The following is a 16,245-nucleotide window of genomic DNA, read 5'->3' as shown; positions in this document are numbered from 1 at the left end:
TTAGGTAGTATCTTCCCTTTAGGTGGTTGGGTGGTGCCTCCCCTTTGGGTGGTTGGGTGGTTGGGTGGTGTCTCCCCTTTAAGTGGTTGGGTGGTGTCTCCCCTTTGTGTGGTTAGGTAGTATCTTCCCTTTAGGTGGTTGGGTGGTGCCTCCCCTTTGGGTGGTTGGGTGGTGTCTCCCCTTTGTGTGGTTAGGTAGTATCTTCCCTTTAGGTGGTTGGGTGGTGCCTCCCCTTTGGGTGGTTGGGTGGTTGGGTGGTGTCTCCCCTTTAAGTGGTTGGGTGGTGCCTCCCCTTTGGGTGGTTGGGTGGTTGGGTGGTGTCTCCCCTTTAAGTGGTTGGGTGGTGCCTCCCCTTTGGGTGGTTGGGTGGTGTCTCCCCTTTAAGTGGTTGGGTGGTGTCTCCCCTTTAAGTGGTTGGGTGGTGTCTCCCCTTTAAGTGGTTGGGTGGTGTCTCCCCTTTGGGTGGTTGGGTGGTGTCTCCCCTTTAAGTGGTTGGGTGGTGTCTCGCCTTTGGGTGGTTGGGTGGTGCCTCCCCTTTAAGTGGTCGGGTGGTGTCTCCCCTTTAAGTGGTTAGGTGGTGCCTCCCCTTTGGGTGGTTGGGTGGTGTCTCCCCTTTAAGTGGTTAGGTGGTGTCTCGCCTTTGGGTGGTTGGGTGGTGCCTCCCCTTTAAGTGGTCGGGTGGTGTCTCCCCTTTGGGTGGTTGGGTGGTGTCTCCCCTTTAAGTGGTTGGGTGGTGTCTCCCCTTTGGGTGGTTGGGTGGTGTCTCCCCTTTAAGTGGTTGGGTGGTGTCTCCCCTTTAAGTGGTTAGGTGGTGCCTCCCCTTTGGGTGGTTGGGTGGTGTCTCCCCTTTAAGTGGTTAGGTGGTGTCTCGCCTTTGGGTGGTTGGGTGGTGCCTCCCCTATAAGTGGTTGGGTGGTGTCTCCCCTTTGTGTGGTTAGGTGGTGCCTCCCCTATAAGTGGTTGGGTGGTGTCTCCCCTTTGTGTGGTTAGGTGGTGTCTCCCCTTTAGGTGGTTGGGTGGTGCCTCCCCTTTGGGTGGTTGAGTGGTGTCTCCCCTTTGGGTGGTTGAGTGGTGTCTCCCCTTTGGGTGGTTGAGTGGTGTCTCCCCTTTGGGTGGAGTAGCCAGCCAGTATTAATGCGCTTGCCAGATGTGAGCTGTTTGAACATAAATACTGGTGGTTAGTGAGATGGAAATGCAGCGATGTGGGGGAACTGATCCAGCCTGTAATTGTGTTTCTCTGGCTCTGAATCTGCTACTCACACAGTGGGAAACAGAATAATCAAGCTCATGTACTGTAGTCACTGGCTGGATTCAATATGCTGCTATGGCCATCAGTAATGGCTCACGTCGTCGTCATGGTGACAATCCTGCCATGTGGTGTTTGTTATGGTCATCTTAACATGGATGTTTACAGCAGTACTAGCCGCCGTTAACATTAAGAAACCCACGGTCAATTGCCGGGTTAATAAGCACCATTTCGGTTAATGCTGACCTTACTAGGGTAGTTAACTTGGCCCTCGCCTCCTAGTCCCCACATAGATCTGGATGAATCCTGTTGCTAGGAGAGCATGTAGGCGTAGAGCTGTGGATGTTGCTGACATGGTTGCTTAGCAACAGCACCAGCACTGACACTGCAGTCCGTCTGCTTTTCAGCTGCAGGAGGAGAAGCAGCAGCTGCAGAGCCTAGAGCAGGAGCACAGAAAGCTGTCTGCGCAGCTGAAGGAGGAGCGTGAGAAGAACAAGCTGGTGGTCCTGACACTGGTGCGCGAGTACCGACATCTGGCCGCCCGCACTGCTGAGGATGCCCATCGCCATGACGACATGTCCACGTGCCTCCAGGAGGAGCTCAGCGCCGAGCGGCTCAGGGTACAGCGGATGGAGGCCAGGATGGAGGAGCAGCTCTCGGAGATGGACACGGAGCGCGGGCAGCTGCAGGCACGGCTGGCCAGAGAGGAGGAGCATAACGCCCAGCTACACTCGGAGAATAGTGCTCTCAGCAGACAGCTGGAGCATCTGGGCGTGGGCAGGGAGCCCAAGGCCTATGCCTCTGTTGCTGTGGGAACAGACGTGGAGGACCGCAAGGCCGCCTCTTGCCAGACGGAGCCAGTGCCGGCAGAAGCGAGCATGGCAGCATCCAAGACAGCACCCCTGGCTACAGCCGCCAAGCCCCCTGGTTCAGGCTATGCGGGCCTAAGTCTCCAGAAGTCACACAGCACACAGCGCCCCCTGCTGGCTGAGAACGGCCCATGCGGGAGCGATGCCAGGTCCAGCTCACCCCCCACGCAGCCCGTGGGTGTCGGCTCCCGCATCCAGGCCACCCGCTATAAGTTCCAGGCGTCCCCATTGGAGCCGGACCAAAATGGCGCCACCCCAAGCAGCCCCCCATCCCGGGACCTGTCCCCCAGCAGCCGGGACAGCCTTGCCGCCAAGCAGCAGGCCCGAAACACTGTCACTCAGGTTCTATCCCGGTTCACTAGCCCCCCCACCACCAGTGCCGTGCGGCCTGGTCTTCCCCACTCCACCTCAGAGGGGGGGCCCTTCCCGGGCCGGCTAGGCCACCACCAAATTGGCACTAAGACCCCCCGAGGGACCCCGCCCCCCATCCCCCCTAAAAAGCCAGGCCTGTCTCAGACCCCCTCACCCACTCAGCCATGTGTTAAGCTGGGGCCCGAGGCCAGCCGATCCCCCGCTATGGGAGGCCCCCTCAGAGCCGCCACCCCACAGCTGGCCCCTAAGCCTGCTCTCGAGCTGGGGGGCCCCGTTCCAGCCCTGACCACATCTCAGGTGGGTGCCTGCCCCCCCCAGCCACGGGGGCCGCACCAGGGAGCATGTGCAGAGTGTCCCCCCGTCGGCGCGGTGGCTCCCAGTAGCTCCTCCTCCATAAAGCCCATTAGTGCCTCATCCTGTAGACCGTGTGAGACAGAGCGCCCCCTGGCAGCAGCCTCAGGTAAAGCTCTTACACTGGCTCTCATAGCTGGCTATGTTACAGGGAGACATGGGGCAGATGTCGGATGCTGTTGGGGTGTCACACATAGGTGCCGATTTTCCTCCTTTCCTTCTTTCACTCCTCGGAGGCTTTTGCTCCTCCTGCTCTGCTGTTAACAGAGGGATGTTAAGCGAATGCCAGTGTAGTGATGGGTTTGTCAGTCCAGCCTGGGCCCACAGATGGGTTCCGGGTCCATCAGAACCCGACCACGCTCTGATGCTGGTGCCAGAAGCTGCTCTGTCCCTCCTGTCCCCTTTTGTCGCATGCTGTCCCCAACTTCCGGAACATTCTATCTGTGTAACCCACGCCTTCTGGGTGCTGATAATTGATTGTCATTATTATGGTTCATTTGTTGTTTCATCACATGCAATCATGGGTCACATTATACATGAGGCATGTGAAATTCCTAATGCTGTATGTGCTGTTAATAGCAGTTATTTTCACCTTTAAAAATCTGTAACAAAATGCTAAATCAAAGTTTTATTAGTCACATACTCAGTTATACTCAGTGCAGTGTGCAGTGAAATGCTTGGTTGCCCAGCTGCACAACTGAAACAGGGGACATGCATATAAACAGTTATTAGACATTAAATAATGAGCATAAATACCCATAAGTATTGCACAGTTAGCAGTAAAGTGACAGGCGGTAGTACAAGAGTCTAAAGAATAAATAAGCCTGCATTTACACATGTAAGCTGTACATGTATGTGCTCAGTAGCTGCACATTAGTCATGCACAGATCCTATAGGCTGTGCTCATTACAGACCATGGCGGGCAGCCACTCTGCTGTATCTAACTGGCTTCGCGCCCCTTATCAGGCACTTTGTTGTGCCCTTAAAATGGCTGAAATACTTGAGGTGACACCAAGCGCCAGGTGACAGTGACACACTTTGACTCCTCCCTTACCCTGCCTGCCTTTTGGTCAGAAAAAAACTCCTGGCTGATGTTCTCTGGTTCATCCACATGGGGAACCACTCCAGAGGCTTCCATCTCCCCATACCGCAGCCTTCCTCACACGCTGTGTGGTCGATATGAATCCACGGTTTTCCTCGCCGTCATCCTGACCACTACATGCTACATGCTAACACAGTCGCTTCTCTCCTTTCTGCTATCCCACGTGAGCCTCTACTCTCTGACTGCTCCTGCATGTCTCTCCGCACGTTTAGCCTCACCTCCTCACTGCTTCTCACCCTTCTACATCTTCAATAAATATATCCTTCTGTTTATCCTCTGCTCCTTATCCATACATCATACACTATACATTGTTTAGGACAGTGTAACCAGATGTTCTCTTCTATACAAAAAAATGTGCATTGTTCATTGACTTACACTTGCGTAAAGAGATTATCTTCCACTTCCATGCAACTCATGAGTAATGCTGGCATCTCGAGGTGCGTGTGTGTTCCCACTGAACCGGCCCTACCTGATTCTCCTGACATGGCTCAATGTGCTGTTTGTGTTTGGCTGTCTCCCAAACGCGCCCTCCCTGCTCTTCCAGCATTCTTCAGCCAGAACAGTTCCCTTAAGACTTGCAAGGTTTATTTTGTCCTGCCGCCATTGGGGAATAGTTCAAATGTATAGCAGGAACAACATACGGGTGTAACGAATTAGTTAAATTCACTGGTTTATCAAATTCACTGCTCAAAGGCAGCTTTAGTTAAGATCTTGGCAGGACACTGCTTAGATCTGCTGATGTGCAGCTCATAATGTATCTGCAAGCTTCTGGACCAGGGACCTGGTTGATTGGACACACTCGTCCCATTTGACCTCTCTGGCTGGAGAGTAGTGGCAGGCCTGTTGGGGTGGGGCTACCGCACACTCCTCAGACTCTTTCTACATTGCAGGCTGGCGTCTCCCCGTAGCCCCCCTGCCGACTTATGGTGGCCCCTCACCCCTGGACAATGGGCTCACCCTTCTTCTGCAAGCTGCTATCCAGGGAAACGTCACTCTACTGTCAACACTGCTAAACCAAGACCCAAACGATGAAGACGGGAGATCTGCCTTGTTCTGTGCTGCCCAAAGCGGTCATGCTGGTAAGTGGTGGGTGACAGAGACACTCCACACTCTGCCGTCAAGCTGCTTCAGGCCTCTCCGAGCAGCTCCACTTCAAGATCCATGTTTCATGTGTGTGCAACAGGAGTATTGGTAAGCTTACCCATACTGCTAAACACAGTTATGTAATACAAAAGACAGAACAATGTCTAGGATTCTGCGAATGAGATATATACTAGAGGTGCGAGTATTTTATGCTGGGAGTAGCGTTTAGTGATACACGAAGGGCTGCGATCGTAACGAAGTGTAAGTGAGACTGTTGCCAGTGGGAGATAAATTGTGGGGCATTTTAAGCCTTCGCCATTTGCGTATCCTCGCTTGGAACACATTCATAGTGAACTGCAAATGCCTCAAAAATGCTTAAAACAAACGAGGTGGAACAGAAGGTGGGTATGTATGTATTTAGTAGGCTAATGAAAGATTTTTGGCATACAGTTTTCATTTGTATTTAGTAGTTTAAAAGTATTTTTATAAAGTATAAATATATATTCACTATATTAAAGTAAAAAGAACTCATATCGGAATCTGTGTCGGTATTGGCAGTTGTGTATTGGAATGGGATCGGAACTGAAAAAATGTGCATCGGCCCCTCCCTAATGTATACCCCTGGGAGTTTGCTGCTGCTCTGCCAAAATGTGTTTGTTCTCGCTGAGTTAAAGCCGCCACTTCAGTACATTAAGCCAATCCACCTGCGTTCTCTCATTATATAGTCTCACATTAGTCTGTTGAATTACCTCTAAATGATTCACTCTATATGGAGTCTAGATAAAGCAGTAAAGTATGAATGTCTTGTAAAATGGCTGCATCTTGCTGTGGCTCACTGATGTCTCCACCCCCTCTCAGACTGTGTCGATCTGCTGCTCAAAGCAGGGGTCCCTACAGATGTTCCCCATAACAACGGATTTACCCCATTACACGCGGCCGCCTCCAATGGCCACACCAGGTGGGTGTTATGTTTTGTCCCCCTGTTCTGGGATTGGGGGCCTAGCCTCACACTGACCTCACGCAGCTCTGCGCCCCACCATCTTGCTTGAAGGCATCCAGCTCTCAGCTGCTTCATGTAATGATGGATCACCACACAAGGCGCTATAAAAAAATTTGAATTGGTGTCAGTCGGGCTCATTCTGAACCTCGTCATAGACTTTGCTCAATGCTAAACATACATTGAGCTCATATGAGACATTCTCTGATGTCTTCTGCTGCCGACGTTCTCCTCCTCCATGTGTCCAGGTGTGTGGAGCTGCTGGTTCCCCATGTTGACATAAACCGGGCCGCAGCAAGTGGGCAGACACCCCTGTTTCTGGCCTGCAGGGCTGGAAATGGCGATTGTGTGCGGGCTCTGCTGGATGCCGGAGCCGACTATACAGCAGTGACTGAGGTGCGTTCTGGGCCCACCCAGATCCCCCTGAAAGCCCTCACAGCACATTTTCATCTCACGCCTTGTGCGGGCCCACAGCGTTTGTGTTTCCATATCACTGGGCCAGCACACTCTTGGCTTGGCATCATCATATTAGTGTTCATTTGGTCATGATATCATAAAGTGGCTCTGTGTTTCCAGAAGGGGTCCAGCAAAATTTCGGAGATCATTTTCCATGACAAAGCATAGCTGCTGGCAGTAAAGTGCCTCCACATCTGTACCTTGCAGGATGGCTGCACCATGCTGCATGCGGCAGTCAGCTTGGGGCACGTGGGCGTCCTGGAGCTCTTGATGCAGCACCCAGCCCCTGGCACCACCCCACCTGCTGCCCTGCTCAACCACACGGACCGGGATGGCTGGACTGCGGCCCACATCGCTGCATCCAAAGGTTTCAAGGTGTGCAGCTGTGTTGAGAGTCAAGATGCCAGTGCCTCTATAGCTGCAGGTGTTCTGAGCTCGAGAGTCGGGACACCGGCGCCTCTGTAGCTGCAGGTGTTCTGAGCTTGAGAGTCGGGACACCGGCGCCTCTGTAGCTGCAGGTGTTCTGAGCTCGAGAGTCGGGACACCGGCGCCTCTGTAGCTGCAGGTGTTCTGAGCTTGAGAGTCGGGACACCGGCGCCTCTGTAGCTGCAGGTGTTCTGAGCTTGAGAGTCGGGACACTGGTGCCTCTGTAGCTGCAGGTGTTCTGAGCTTGAGAGTCGGGACACTGGTGCCTCTGTAGCTGCAGGTGTTCTGAGCTTGAGAGTCGGGACACTGGTGCCTCTGTAGCTGCAGGTGTTCTGAGCTTGAGAGTCGGGACGGCGACGCCTCTGTAGCTGCAGGTGTTCTGAGCTTGAGAGTCGGGACACCGGCGCCTCTGTAGCTGCAGGTGTTCTGAGCTTGAGAGTCGGGATGTAAGGTGTCTTGAATCGTATGGCAGGATCAATCTGGCATGTAAAACTTGACTTGCATAAGGGTTTGTAAAGTTGATTACTTGCGTCCGTTGAGAACTGTGAAGAACTCTGTAAGTAACGGTGAAGAACTCTAAGTAAACTCAGAATGTTCTGGCCTGGACCTGGATCAGAGGAGGACTGAGCATAGATAGCTCTGTGTGTTCTGCAGGACTGCCTTGAGGTACTGTGCAGCCATAGTGAGCAGGACATCACAAAGCGGGACCGCTGCTGCCGGACTGTCCATGACGTGGCCACCGACGACTGTAAGGAGCTGCTGGAGAATCTGGGTTAGTGAAGAGACGGTGCAGGAGGCTATGAATGATACATCTATGCTGTTGGTGTCAGCTGTCTGTACCCGTGATAATGGTCCCTCTATCTGCTATAGGTTATGACTATCTCTGTACTTTGTGTGATGACCGTATTCATGCCCTTGATTACTAGTTATGTGTGATAGTCTTCATGGACAAAGATATGGCTATCTCTGTGATATGTGTGATGACTGTATCCTTGACCCTGATGACTGTCTCTGTGATATGTGTGATGACCGTATCCTTGACCCTGATGACTGTCTCTGTGATATGTGTGATGACCGTATCCTTGACCCTGATGGCTGTCTCTGTGATATGTGTGATGACCGTATCCTTGACCCTGATGGCTGTCTCTGTGATATGTGTGATGACCGTATCCTTGACCCTGATGGCTGTCTCTGTGATATGTGTGATGACCGTATCCTTGACCCTGATGACTGTCTCTGTGATATGTGTGATGACCGTATCCTTGACCCTGATGACTGTCTCTGTGATATGTGTGATGACCGTATCCTTGACCCTGATGACTGTCTCTGTGATATGTGTGATGACCGTATCCTTGACCCTGATGACTGTCTCTGTGCTATGTGCTGATGAACGTTTTTACCGGTCAGGGCCGTGACCCACTCCAGACCCCTGCTCCTGTCTACAGGGTCTTACAAAGTCCTGGTTCAGGTCCAGCAGGGCTGGGAAGAGCAGCTCTGCATGCTAGAGGACGCCGACAGCGGCCCCACACTGGGCATCCTCACAGTGAACCGGCACACCAGCTGGGCGGAATTCTCGGGAAGTCTAACGCGGACCGTGACGGCACACCTACGTGTGCTATGCGGTGGCTGGGAGCTGCCGGAGGAAGATAGCAGTGCAGAGCGCACCCTGGGCCTCAGCTTGGACAGCATCCACTCGGTGCTCGTAGGTGAGAGAGCCCTGGGCCTCGGCTTGGACCACTAAAGTCACAAAAGACCCAAAGTATGTGATAGTGTTTCCTGAAAGTCCTATGTATACAAAGATTAATATGCTCGACATTTACAAACATGCCTCAAATCTATTGTCATTTGATTAAAGTGTTTTTAGCAATTTGTAGTGTGTTGAGACTAATCATTTCCCCAAGTCACTTCTTACGTGTGTTTTTGTGACAAACTGTAGTTTGGAGACCAGACAGACTCACTGGAGATTCCTTGTGGTGAAAAATCTTGCAATGTGTGACCCTCTGTCACTGACCAGTGTTGTAGTGTGTAAACCACAATATTTTAATACTCCCGATTACAAGTCAACAAGTTGTGTTGTCTGAACGGTACAGTGATCTGACGACTTTGAAAGTCGAGTAGTTTAAGCTTAGCAATAAGGCTGCAGTAACTTCCCACATTGTCTGATGATTGTATGTCAGCGTGTATGTTTCTGCCCTGCCACGCACTTGTGACCTGTCCAGGGTGTATGCATACCTGGGATCGAGATACGCACTTAGGGGATGGATGGATGGACTAATGGATGTTGTGTCATGTACGGAGTAATCCTGCTGTTGTGAAGCACTGGAGTTTATCGGTATTAGAAACAGGGTACCCGTGGTCATGGAAAACCTGGAAAAGTTTTGGAATTTTTAAATCATTTTTCAAGGCCCTGGATAAGTTTTGGAATTCTTGGATAGAGAGGAAAAGTTATGGAAAAGTTTTGGAAACTAGCCTTGTTAATTTTTTTCCCGCTTCGTTCTGCAACGCGCTAACAGAAATGTACGAGTGGAAGTCAATAGTTAACTACCTTGGTAAACATCCGTTTCCGCGCAGAATTCGCATATTTGAGATCGCTGCTTTTTTGCTCGTAATTTCAGTTTTTACAGTTTTATTTATTGTTTGGCACGTATTTGAATTTTATTGATCAGTTTCCCGTTTTTGACTTTATTTGCCTCTACCAATCATAAGGTACGTATAATTTTAATATTGGGATTAATTGTCTTAATAATTGAACGCTATTTGCACATTGGCAAAAGTTGTCCACCATCTGTGTTTATTAGGTAAGCAGATTGGCTATTATTGTACCGAAAATTGTAGTAGGCTATTACTGTATGTGGGACGCGGAGCGGAGACAGAGGAGCTGCGGTCAGGAAATCGGGGAACACGGGGTTTAATATAAAGGGCAGGCAAGAAAACACACAGTGATATTACAATGACCGGACTGGGGAAACAAACTGAAACGCAGACTAAATACAGAGGACTAATGACAACAACCAGAAACAGCTGATCACATGAGGATTCTACACGAGGTTAACGAGGGGGCGTGGCACACGGAAGGAGCGGACGATCGGGGCAGGACAATTGCTATCTGAAACTGCATGATCATCAAATCAAAGCAATCTTCTGGGTTTTGGCAAATTGTCTTGTGGTACTGGAAAAGTTTTGGAAAAGTCATGGAAATTTATTCTGCCAGAACTGGGGGAACCCTGTAGAAATCTTGTGAAAAATATGGACAATGGACAAAGTGTTAGTGAAGATGAAATCTGGAATTGTCACTAAAGATCACTGCCACGTCTCTGGTTCTTCTGTCTGAAGGTGAAGCCATCTGGTTCCTGGGTCAGGAGCTCCCTCAGTCTCCCTGGGACCTGGTCCGAAAGCCACACAGTCAGCGAGCCACCATCAGATGGAAAGGTGAGATCTGAGCTATTATGCAATCTCTGACCTGTCGTGGGATTTTGACCTATGGTGAGTGCTCTGACCATTTGTGGGATATCTGACCTGTGGTGAATGCTCTGGCCTGTTGTGGGATCTCTGACCTGTGGTGAGTGTTCTGACCTTTGGTGGGATCTCTGGTAGACCATATGTCTCTGAGCAAAGCCAAAGCTCTATGTATTTTTATTTTATTACTGTATTGATTTCTGACACTGCCCTTGCTGTCGATTCCTGGTGACCGCTGTAGGTCCTGATTCTAAAGGCTTGTGTCGCGTGTGTGTGTGTGTGTGTGTGTGTGTGTGTGTGTGTGTGTATGTCTGTGTGTGTGTGTGTGTGTGTGTGTGTGTGTGTGTGTTCTTCATGTGGAGGGATCCTCGCGTACCTATTATGCCTGTCAGCTCCTCTCCCTCGCTTTCCCGCTGCCATCACAGGGCTCTCAGAGTCGTGTCTGGACGAGCTGACATACGAGTCGTTGATCCCCCAGAACCTGCTGCAGAACTTCGTCAGGCTGGTAGGGGATGACTCTCTTTGCCTTCTTTTGAATGATGCTACACTCTGAATCAGCATGTTAAACTGCTCAGTGACTCATCTTTGGCTGTAATGTCTTCATAACTTCAGTATTTCATGTGGCAGTGACGAACAGTAACCAGTAATTTGAACGTGGAATCATGTTGCTCTGCCCTCTGGTGGCTGCCTTTATACCTGCATCCTGTAACACAGTAGAACTGGGCCTTTGGGTTAGTGGTATTTTTATGCATATGCTAACCTACTCTCAGGTTAGCTGAAAATGCATAGACTGTGTCCCTGATGTATAAATACAAGGCTCCATGTCGACGCATTGCCCTTGGTGTGTGCCCTTGATGCGTAGCCCTCGGCATGAGCCCTCAGCACAGCCCTTGATGCATAGCTCTCGATGCCTGTGCCCTGGCTTGGCGCTCAGACTGCCCCTTCCCGGTTTCCCCAGGTGGAGCAGTACGGGACCGTCATCTTTCACGGGTCCGAGGGCAGCTGTCAGGACTATGTGGCCCAACTGGTTGCCCTCTGTGTGAAGGTAAGGGGGGGTAGGGCAGCCCGTCTGGATGCTCGCCACTATCCTGTACATGCTGGCACCACTCACCCTGACCCCCCCCCACCCCCGGCAGAGCAAGCAGGAGGCAGCAGGGATGACTTGCAGCCTCGTCCCAGTGCATGTGGACCAGAATCTGACCAGGGAGCAGCTTCTGCAGACCTTCCTCAGTTGTGGTGAGCGCCCCCCCCCCCCCGACCCTTGCAGTCCTCATGATGCATGAGTGCTGCCAGTAGCTTTAAGGGACAGTGGCACAGTTACCTAGAAAACATTGCAACTGGCTTTGACAAACTGCAGTTTCGTATAGAGGGTGGAACAAAGCCATGCACTATATGCACGATCAATGCATATGATATTATGATTATGAAGACATTTGAGTTAAATGGTTTTTAAGAGATTGCTTTAATCAACACCTCAGTAATTACCCATTAGTGTGTAGCAAAAATGAAGGTGCACAATAATAAAAAAAGAATTTCTACATGAGAGTGCAGAAGTGGTGACCACATATCACTGCGTTTCACCACGGTCATCACAGGCTTCCTGGTCCCGAACGGCGAACCTGGCCCTGGCCACTGCATTCTGGTTCTGCTGGAAGGTCTGGAGCGGGCTGGCTCTTTGTGGGAACTACTGGGTGACCTATGTGAAGGCCTGGGGAACCGGGGACATGCCTACCCAATGACCCTGTCTCATGGTGAGGCCTGAGCACCGGCACATCAAAGCTCATTAGCTACACCTGTGTGCTCTTAAGCACTGTAAGGTGAGGGTTAGGATTACTGAACACACCCTACAGTGAGGCCTGAGCACTGGCACATCAACGCTCATTAGCTACTCCTGTGTGCTCTGTATTTATAACCGTATACAAAGTAATCTAGTTTTCCTTACCCTGGATACCTGTTTGACCAGCTGTTGAATTCCCCACCTTTCACACTCTCGTGTGTTTCTCTGCTTCAAACAAAAAGTGACCACGTACCAAGCCTAGGTCATGTGATCCACAGCAATGGATGGTGCCAGCCACAATGTTTATATCATGTTTATATGTCTCAGTATTTACATTCTCTTTACTGCCTCCCCCCCAGCTCCAGATGGCCAGTACCACTTCCTGGAAGGAAGCTTCCTGATTGGTACGCTGTCTAAGCCCCGCCTCCATGGACCTGAGTTGCTCCTGCAGCAGCACTTCCGCTGGGTGCAGCTGCGTTGGGACTCTGAGCCGCTCTGCGGCCTTCTGGGCCGTCACCTGCGCAGGAAGCTCCTGCACAAGGTTAGCATCCCACCACCGGGGGGAGCTCTGAGCAGGGCTGCAGTGCCATCACACCTCATACAGTGCTCCTGTCCTCTCCAGCTGCAGGGCAATGTTCTGCCACCGTCCGACTCATTGTGGAGGAGTCTGGCCTGGATCTGCTCTGTGTGGCAGCACCTGAATGGCTGTCTGGCCCGGCTGGGGACCCCCGAGGCTCTCATAGGGCCACACATGTTCTTCTCCTGTCCTGTGGTGCTGAAGGAAACATCTGCCATTATTGGGTGAGCCATAAATGGGAGGAAAAAATGGAGCCCGAATGAAATCATGTGAATTTAGAATTAAGTGACCAGTGGTCATTGTTGACACACCACAGCACAACAACGAAATGTGTCCTCTGCATTTAACCCATATGTGGTATGCAGGGGGCCGCTAATTCAGTGCCCGGGGAGCAGTGCTTGGGGGCAGTACCTTGCTCAGGGTACCTCAGTGGTGCCGTGCTGGTCGGGGATTTGAACCAGCAGTGTTTCAATTGCAAGTGCGAGTCCCTAACCATTAAGCCACCACTGCCCACGAGCTTTAGCCGATCATTCTGAAGACGGGTCTCCTGTCCCAGGTGGTTGTCCAGGCTGTGGAACGTGGTTATCGTCCCCCGCGTGGAAGACACCATCGTCTCCAGGGTGACCGTGAGCAGATCCCCACAGCGTCATCTGCCACGCAGTCCCAAGCTGAGTCCAGGCCAGCAGGCTGTGGTTAAGGCTGCCCTCAGCATCTTGGTCAACAAGGCCGTCCTCCAGTCCTGCCCACTGCCCAGGACAGGTACGCCCCCTGCTGGTAGCTACATGCTATTAGCAGTCATGATGCCCTTAGAGCAACAGTAAGTACATTTTGAGTATAAGAAGGTTCTGGTGTGATTTCTCATCCCCTCAGAAATTGATAAGTACTTGCCTGCCTTCCACGGGGGGGATGGTGTCTCACTGCTGCTGCCACACGGCCCCCTCAGCGGCAGGGCACGCAGGGACCCAGATGGCCCAGCCTGGAGGAAGGTCCGCACCGGCCCACGCAGAAGAGGAGGATCCTGGAGGAGCAACACAACTCTCCGAGATGGTGAGGGGAGATGGCACGTGGGCAGCCTCACCTTCTTCTGAGGACCTGAGCTCATGTATGTCTGTGTTCCACTGTGGAATGGGGGTCATGTGTGTCTGCTGCCCCGCAGGTCCCATGTGTGGCTCAGATGTCTGCTTGGGCAGGATGAGCAGGTAAGGTGGCGAACCAAGGCTCTTCAGCATCATAATTTGGCCACTAGGTGGCAGCAAAGGCCTCATCTATAAGGTCAACGTACCTCAGCAGGCCACAAGAGGGCAGCAAAGGCCTCATCTGCAAGGACAACGTGCCTGACCACTTGTTGGTGTGAATACGTCTCCACAGGGGCTTAGATGGGCCAGTACTGCTCTGCATGGATTCTGATGATGAGTCTGACCTGATGCAGGAGCTGCGCTCTCTGTGCTCTAGCCGGTCTGAGCCAGACATTCGCAAGGTGATGTCATTTCCGGCATCATCTGCAGCTTCAGTTGTGGTTTGCGTAGTCCATCTGAGATGGATCTGTAGGGTTCTGCTCAGGTCTGGCTGATTAAAAATACAGCCACTTCATAATAATAATAGTAGTAATAATAATAATAATAACCCTACAGTAAATTGAAGAGCCTGATGCTATGGAAACTGTTTCAGATAACTCGCTCCAGAGATGATTTCATCATGTTTCCTGTTGGACAAACGAAAAAGGAGAAAGCCATCCAGACTCAGAGCCAGCGGGTGAGACCCTATACGCTAAAACCCAATCCTCACAGCGTGTTTGTCTTAAATATTGCTAATGTCTACATCCATCCATCGTACTGCACTATCTAATGCCAAAGATCCATCCTATTGTACTGTCTAAAGTGTAGCACAGTCTCTAATTTCATGTCCTGTACACATAGTTTGCCTGACGCTTGAACAGAAATGCTTCCATTTTCACTCTCTGACAGGCTGGCAGGTCTCACCCAGACAGAACCACCTCCAGCAAACCCGCCTCCAGTGAGAGTCGCATGACGAGGCCCAAATCCCAGCTGCCCGTTCCCGGCAGCAGAGGTTCACAGCGGACACAGGGCGTCCCCAGGACACAGGGCGTCCCCCGAGCCAGCAGCAGAATGAGGCAGATACCAACCAGCAATGGCAATGACCGATCAAATGAGGAGATATGGATCCTGCATGAAAACGCCGACAGTGGCACCTAGACCCCCAGCGTGTTTAGCCTGTACAGAAGCACAGCTGTGCTGTCTCTGTTCTAGAACTATCATTGTGCAGTATTGTTGCTTTATGTACTCGGGGACCATAACTCGCTCAAACGTCAGGGTACTTGGCTTTTGTAAATGAAACACTTTGGCTGTTTGGGTAAAATGCTTTCCGGTGATACCAGAGTGGCCTTTAAATCATGTTTCACTGTTCCAATGTGATTAGTTAATGAGCTCAGTGGGGCAGGGTTTCACCGACTATAGCCAAATTAGCAAATAGGGACTTTTTACTATAGTGTCCATGGTATTATTTGTACAGGGAAAAAAAAAATCATTATTTTGTAAAATAAATTCACTTGTTTCAAAGTGAAAAGGATGTGGTAAAACTGCAAATACCGGAACACTTTCAGCAGTGAGCCTTTTGTAAAAGAAACTAAAATATTCACACAGAGATACACATTGCCTGGGTAAATCGAAAATACGTCTGGCTGGGGCATATTGCATTGAAGTGTATTTTATATATGGAAATTTCACTCTCTTTTTTTTTTGGCTTGTATTGTGTTGAAATTTTGTCACCTAACATGTAAATAAATGTGCTGGTGAAGTGTAACAACTAAAATCTAACTACCGTCTTGACCCATTTTTGTGACAAAATAAACTACTCAACAGCAAAAAAAAGAAACTTTATGGATATTTCCTTTTTACTAAGAATGTCAAAAAAGCCCTATACCATGGGTGACTGTACTTAATTTACTTACACAATCAAGCATATTAGGGATCGTCTATTACAGGAGTCATACTTTTGAGTCCTGTTGAAAGGGCTCTGGCTTATCAATAAAGATGGCGTTATTGCCTTCAGGATGTCCTCAGCTTTCAAGCCCACTGAGCTTAGCATCCACCCATCTTCCATACCTGCTTATCCAGTACAGAGTCCTGGTGAGTCTGCAGCCTAAACTGGGGAACACCGCAGGAATCGCCATTTTATGGAACCGCATTCAAAATTTTATACAAACTACCTACATATGTCTTCTATTAAATGGCACAGGTGTCTGTATCTCAGACAATGAATGATTAAGCCTCAAATACATTGAGTGAAATGTTACAATTTACCCCATAGTCAGTGATAGTTGTATCATAGCCCTGGGTTAAATGTAACTGTTGGAGTCTGATTCATATTGCGCTATGGCATCTACAGATCTAAATGATCCTGAAGCTTTAACTCCTAATCACTTATTGCTTCTTAAGTCTCATCCAACATTGCCTCCAGGAATGTTTTGCAAAGATGACATCTACTCTCATCAGAGGTGGAGACAAGTTCAATAT

At 50.4% G+C, this 16,245-nt stretch overlaps 1 protein-coding gene across 1 annotated transcript in view; it reads left to right on the top strand.

Moving 5' to 3' along the window:
* Positions 1 to 15,546, top strand: part of LOC111836007 (cortactin-binding protein 2-like) — a 29,477-nt gene extending 13,931 nt beyond the window's left edge. The window contains exons 4-23 of the mRNA XM_072709879.1: positions 1,654 to 2,947; positions 4,831 to 5,019; positions 5,882 to 5,981; positions 6,269 to 6,416; positions 6,684 to 6,851; positions 7,557 to 7,674; positions 8,348 to 8,608; positions 10,236 to 10,331; positions 10,784 to 10,863; positions 11,317 to 11,403; positions 11,495 to 11,594; positions 11,954 to 12,109; positions 12,495 to 12,676; positions 12,758 to 12,936; positions 13,269 to 13,471; positions 13,583 to 13,759; positions 13,869 to 13,911; positions 14,081 to 14,189; positions 14,381 to 14,464; positions 14,677 to 15,546. Coding sequence (XP_072565980.1) covers positions 1,654 to 2,947; positions 4,831 to 5,019; positions 5,882 to 5,981; positions 6,269 to 6,416; positions 6,684 to 6,851; positions 7,557 to 7,674; positions 8,348 to 8,608; positions 10,236 to 10,331; positions 10,784 to 10,863; positions 11,317 to 11,403; positions 11,495 to 11,594; positions 11,954 to 12,109; positions 12,495 to 12,676; positions 12,758 to 12,936; positions 13,269 to 13,471; positions 13,583 to 13,759; positions 13,869 to 13,911; positions 14,081 to 14,189; positions 14,381 to 14,464; positions 14,677 to 14,925 — 4,023 coding nt within the window. The 3' untranslated portion in view covers positions 14,926 to 15,546. The remainder of the gene's footprint in view (positions 1 to 1,653; positions 2,948 to 4,830; positions 5,020 to 5,881; positions 5,982 to 6,268; positions 6,417 to 6,683; positions 6,852 to 7,556; positions 7,675 to 8,347; positions 8,609 to 10,235; positions 10,332 to 10,783; positions 10,864 to 11,316; positions 11,404 to 11,494; positions 11,595 to 11,953; positions 12,110 to 12,494; positions 12,677 to 12,757; positions 12,937 to 13,268; positions 13,472 to 13,582; positions 13,760 to 13,868; positions 13,912 to 14,080; positions 14,190 to 14,380; positions 14,465 to 14,676) is intronic.
* Positions 15,547 to 16,245: the final 699 nt, after the last annotated feature.

The sequence above is a fragment of the Paramormyrops kingsleyae genome, chromosome 3 (assembly GCF_048594095.1).
Source record: "Paramormyrops kingsleyae isolate MSU_618 chromosome 3, PKINGS_0.4, whole genome shotgun sequence".
NCBI lineage: Eukaryota > Metazoa > Chordata > Actinopteri > Osteoglossiformes > Mormyridae > Paramormyrops > Paramormyrops kingsleyae.
This window is presented reverse-complemented; position numbering and strand designations above follow the sequence as displayed.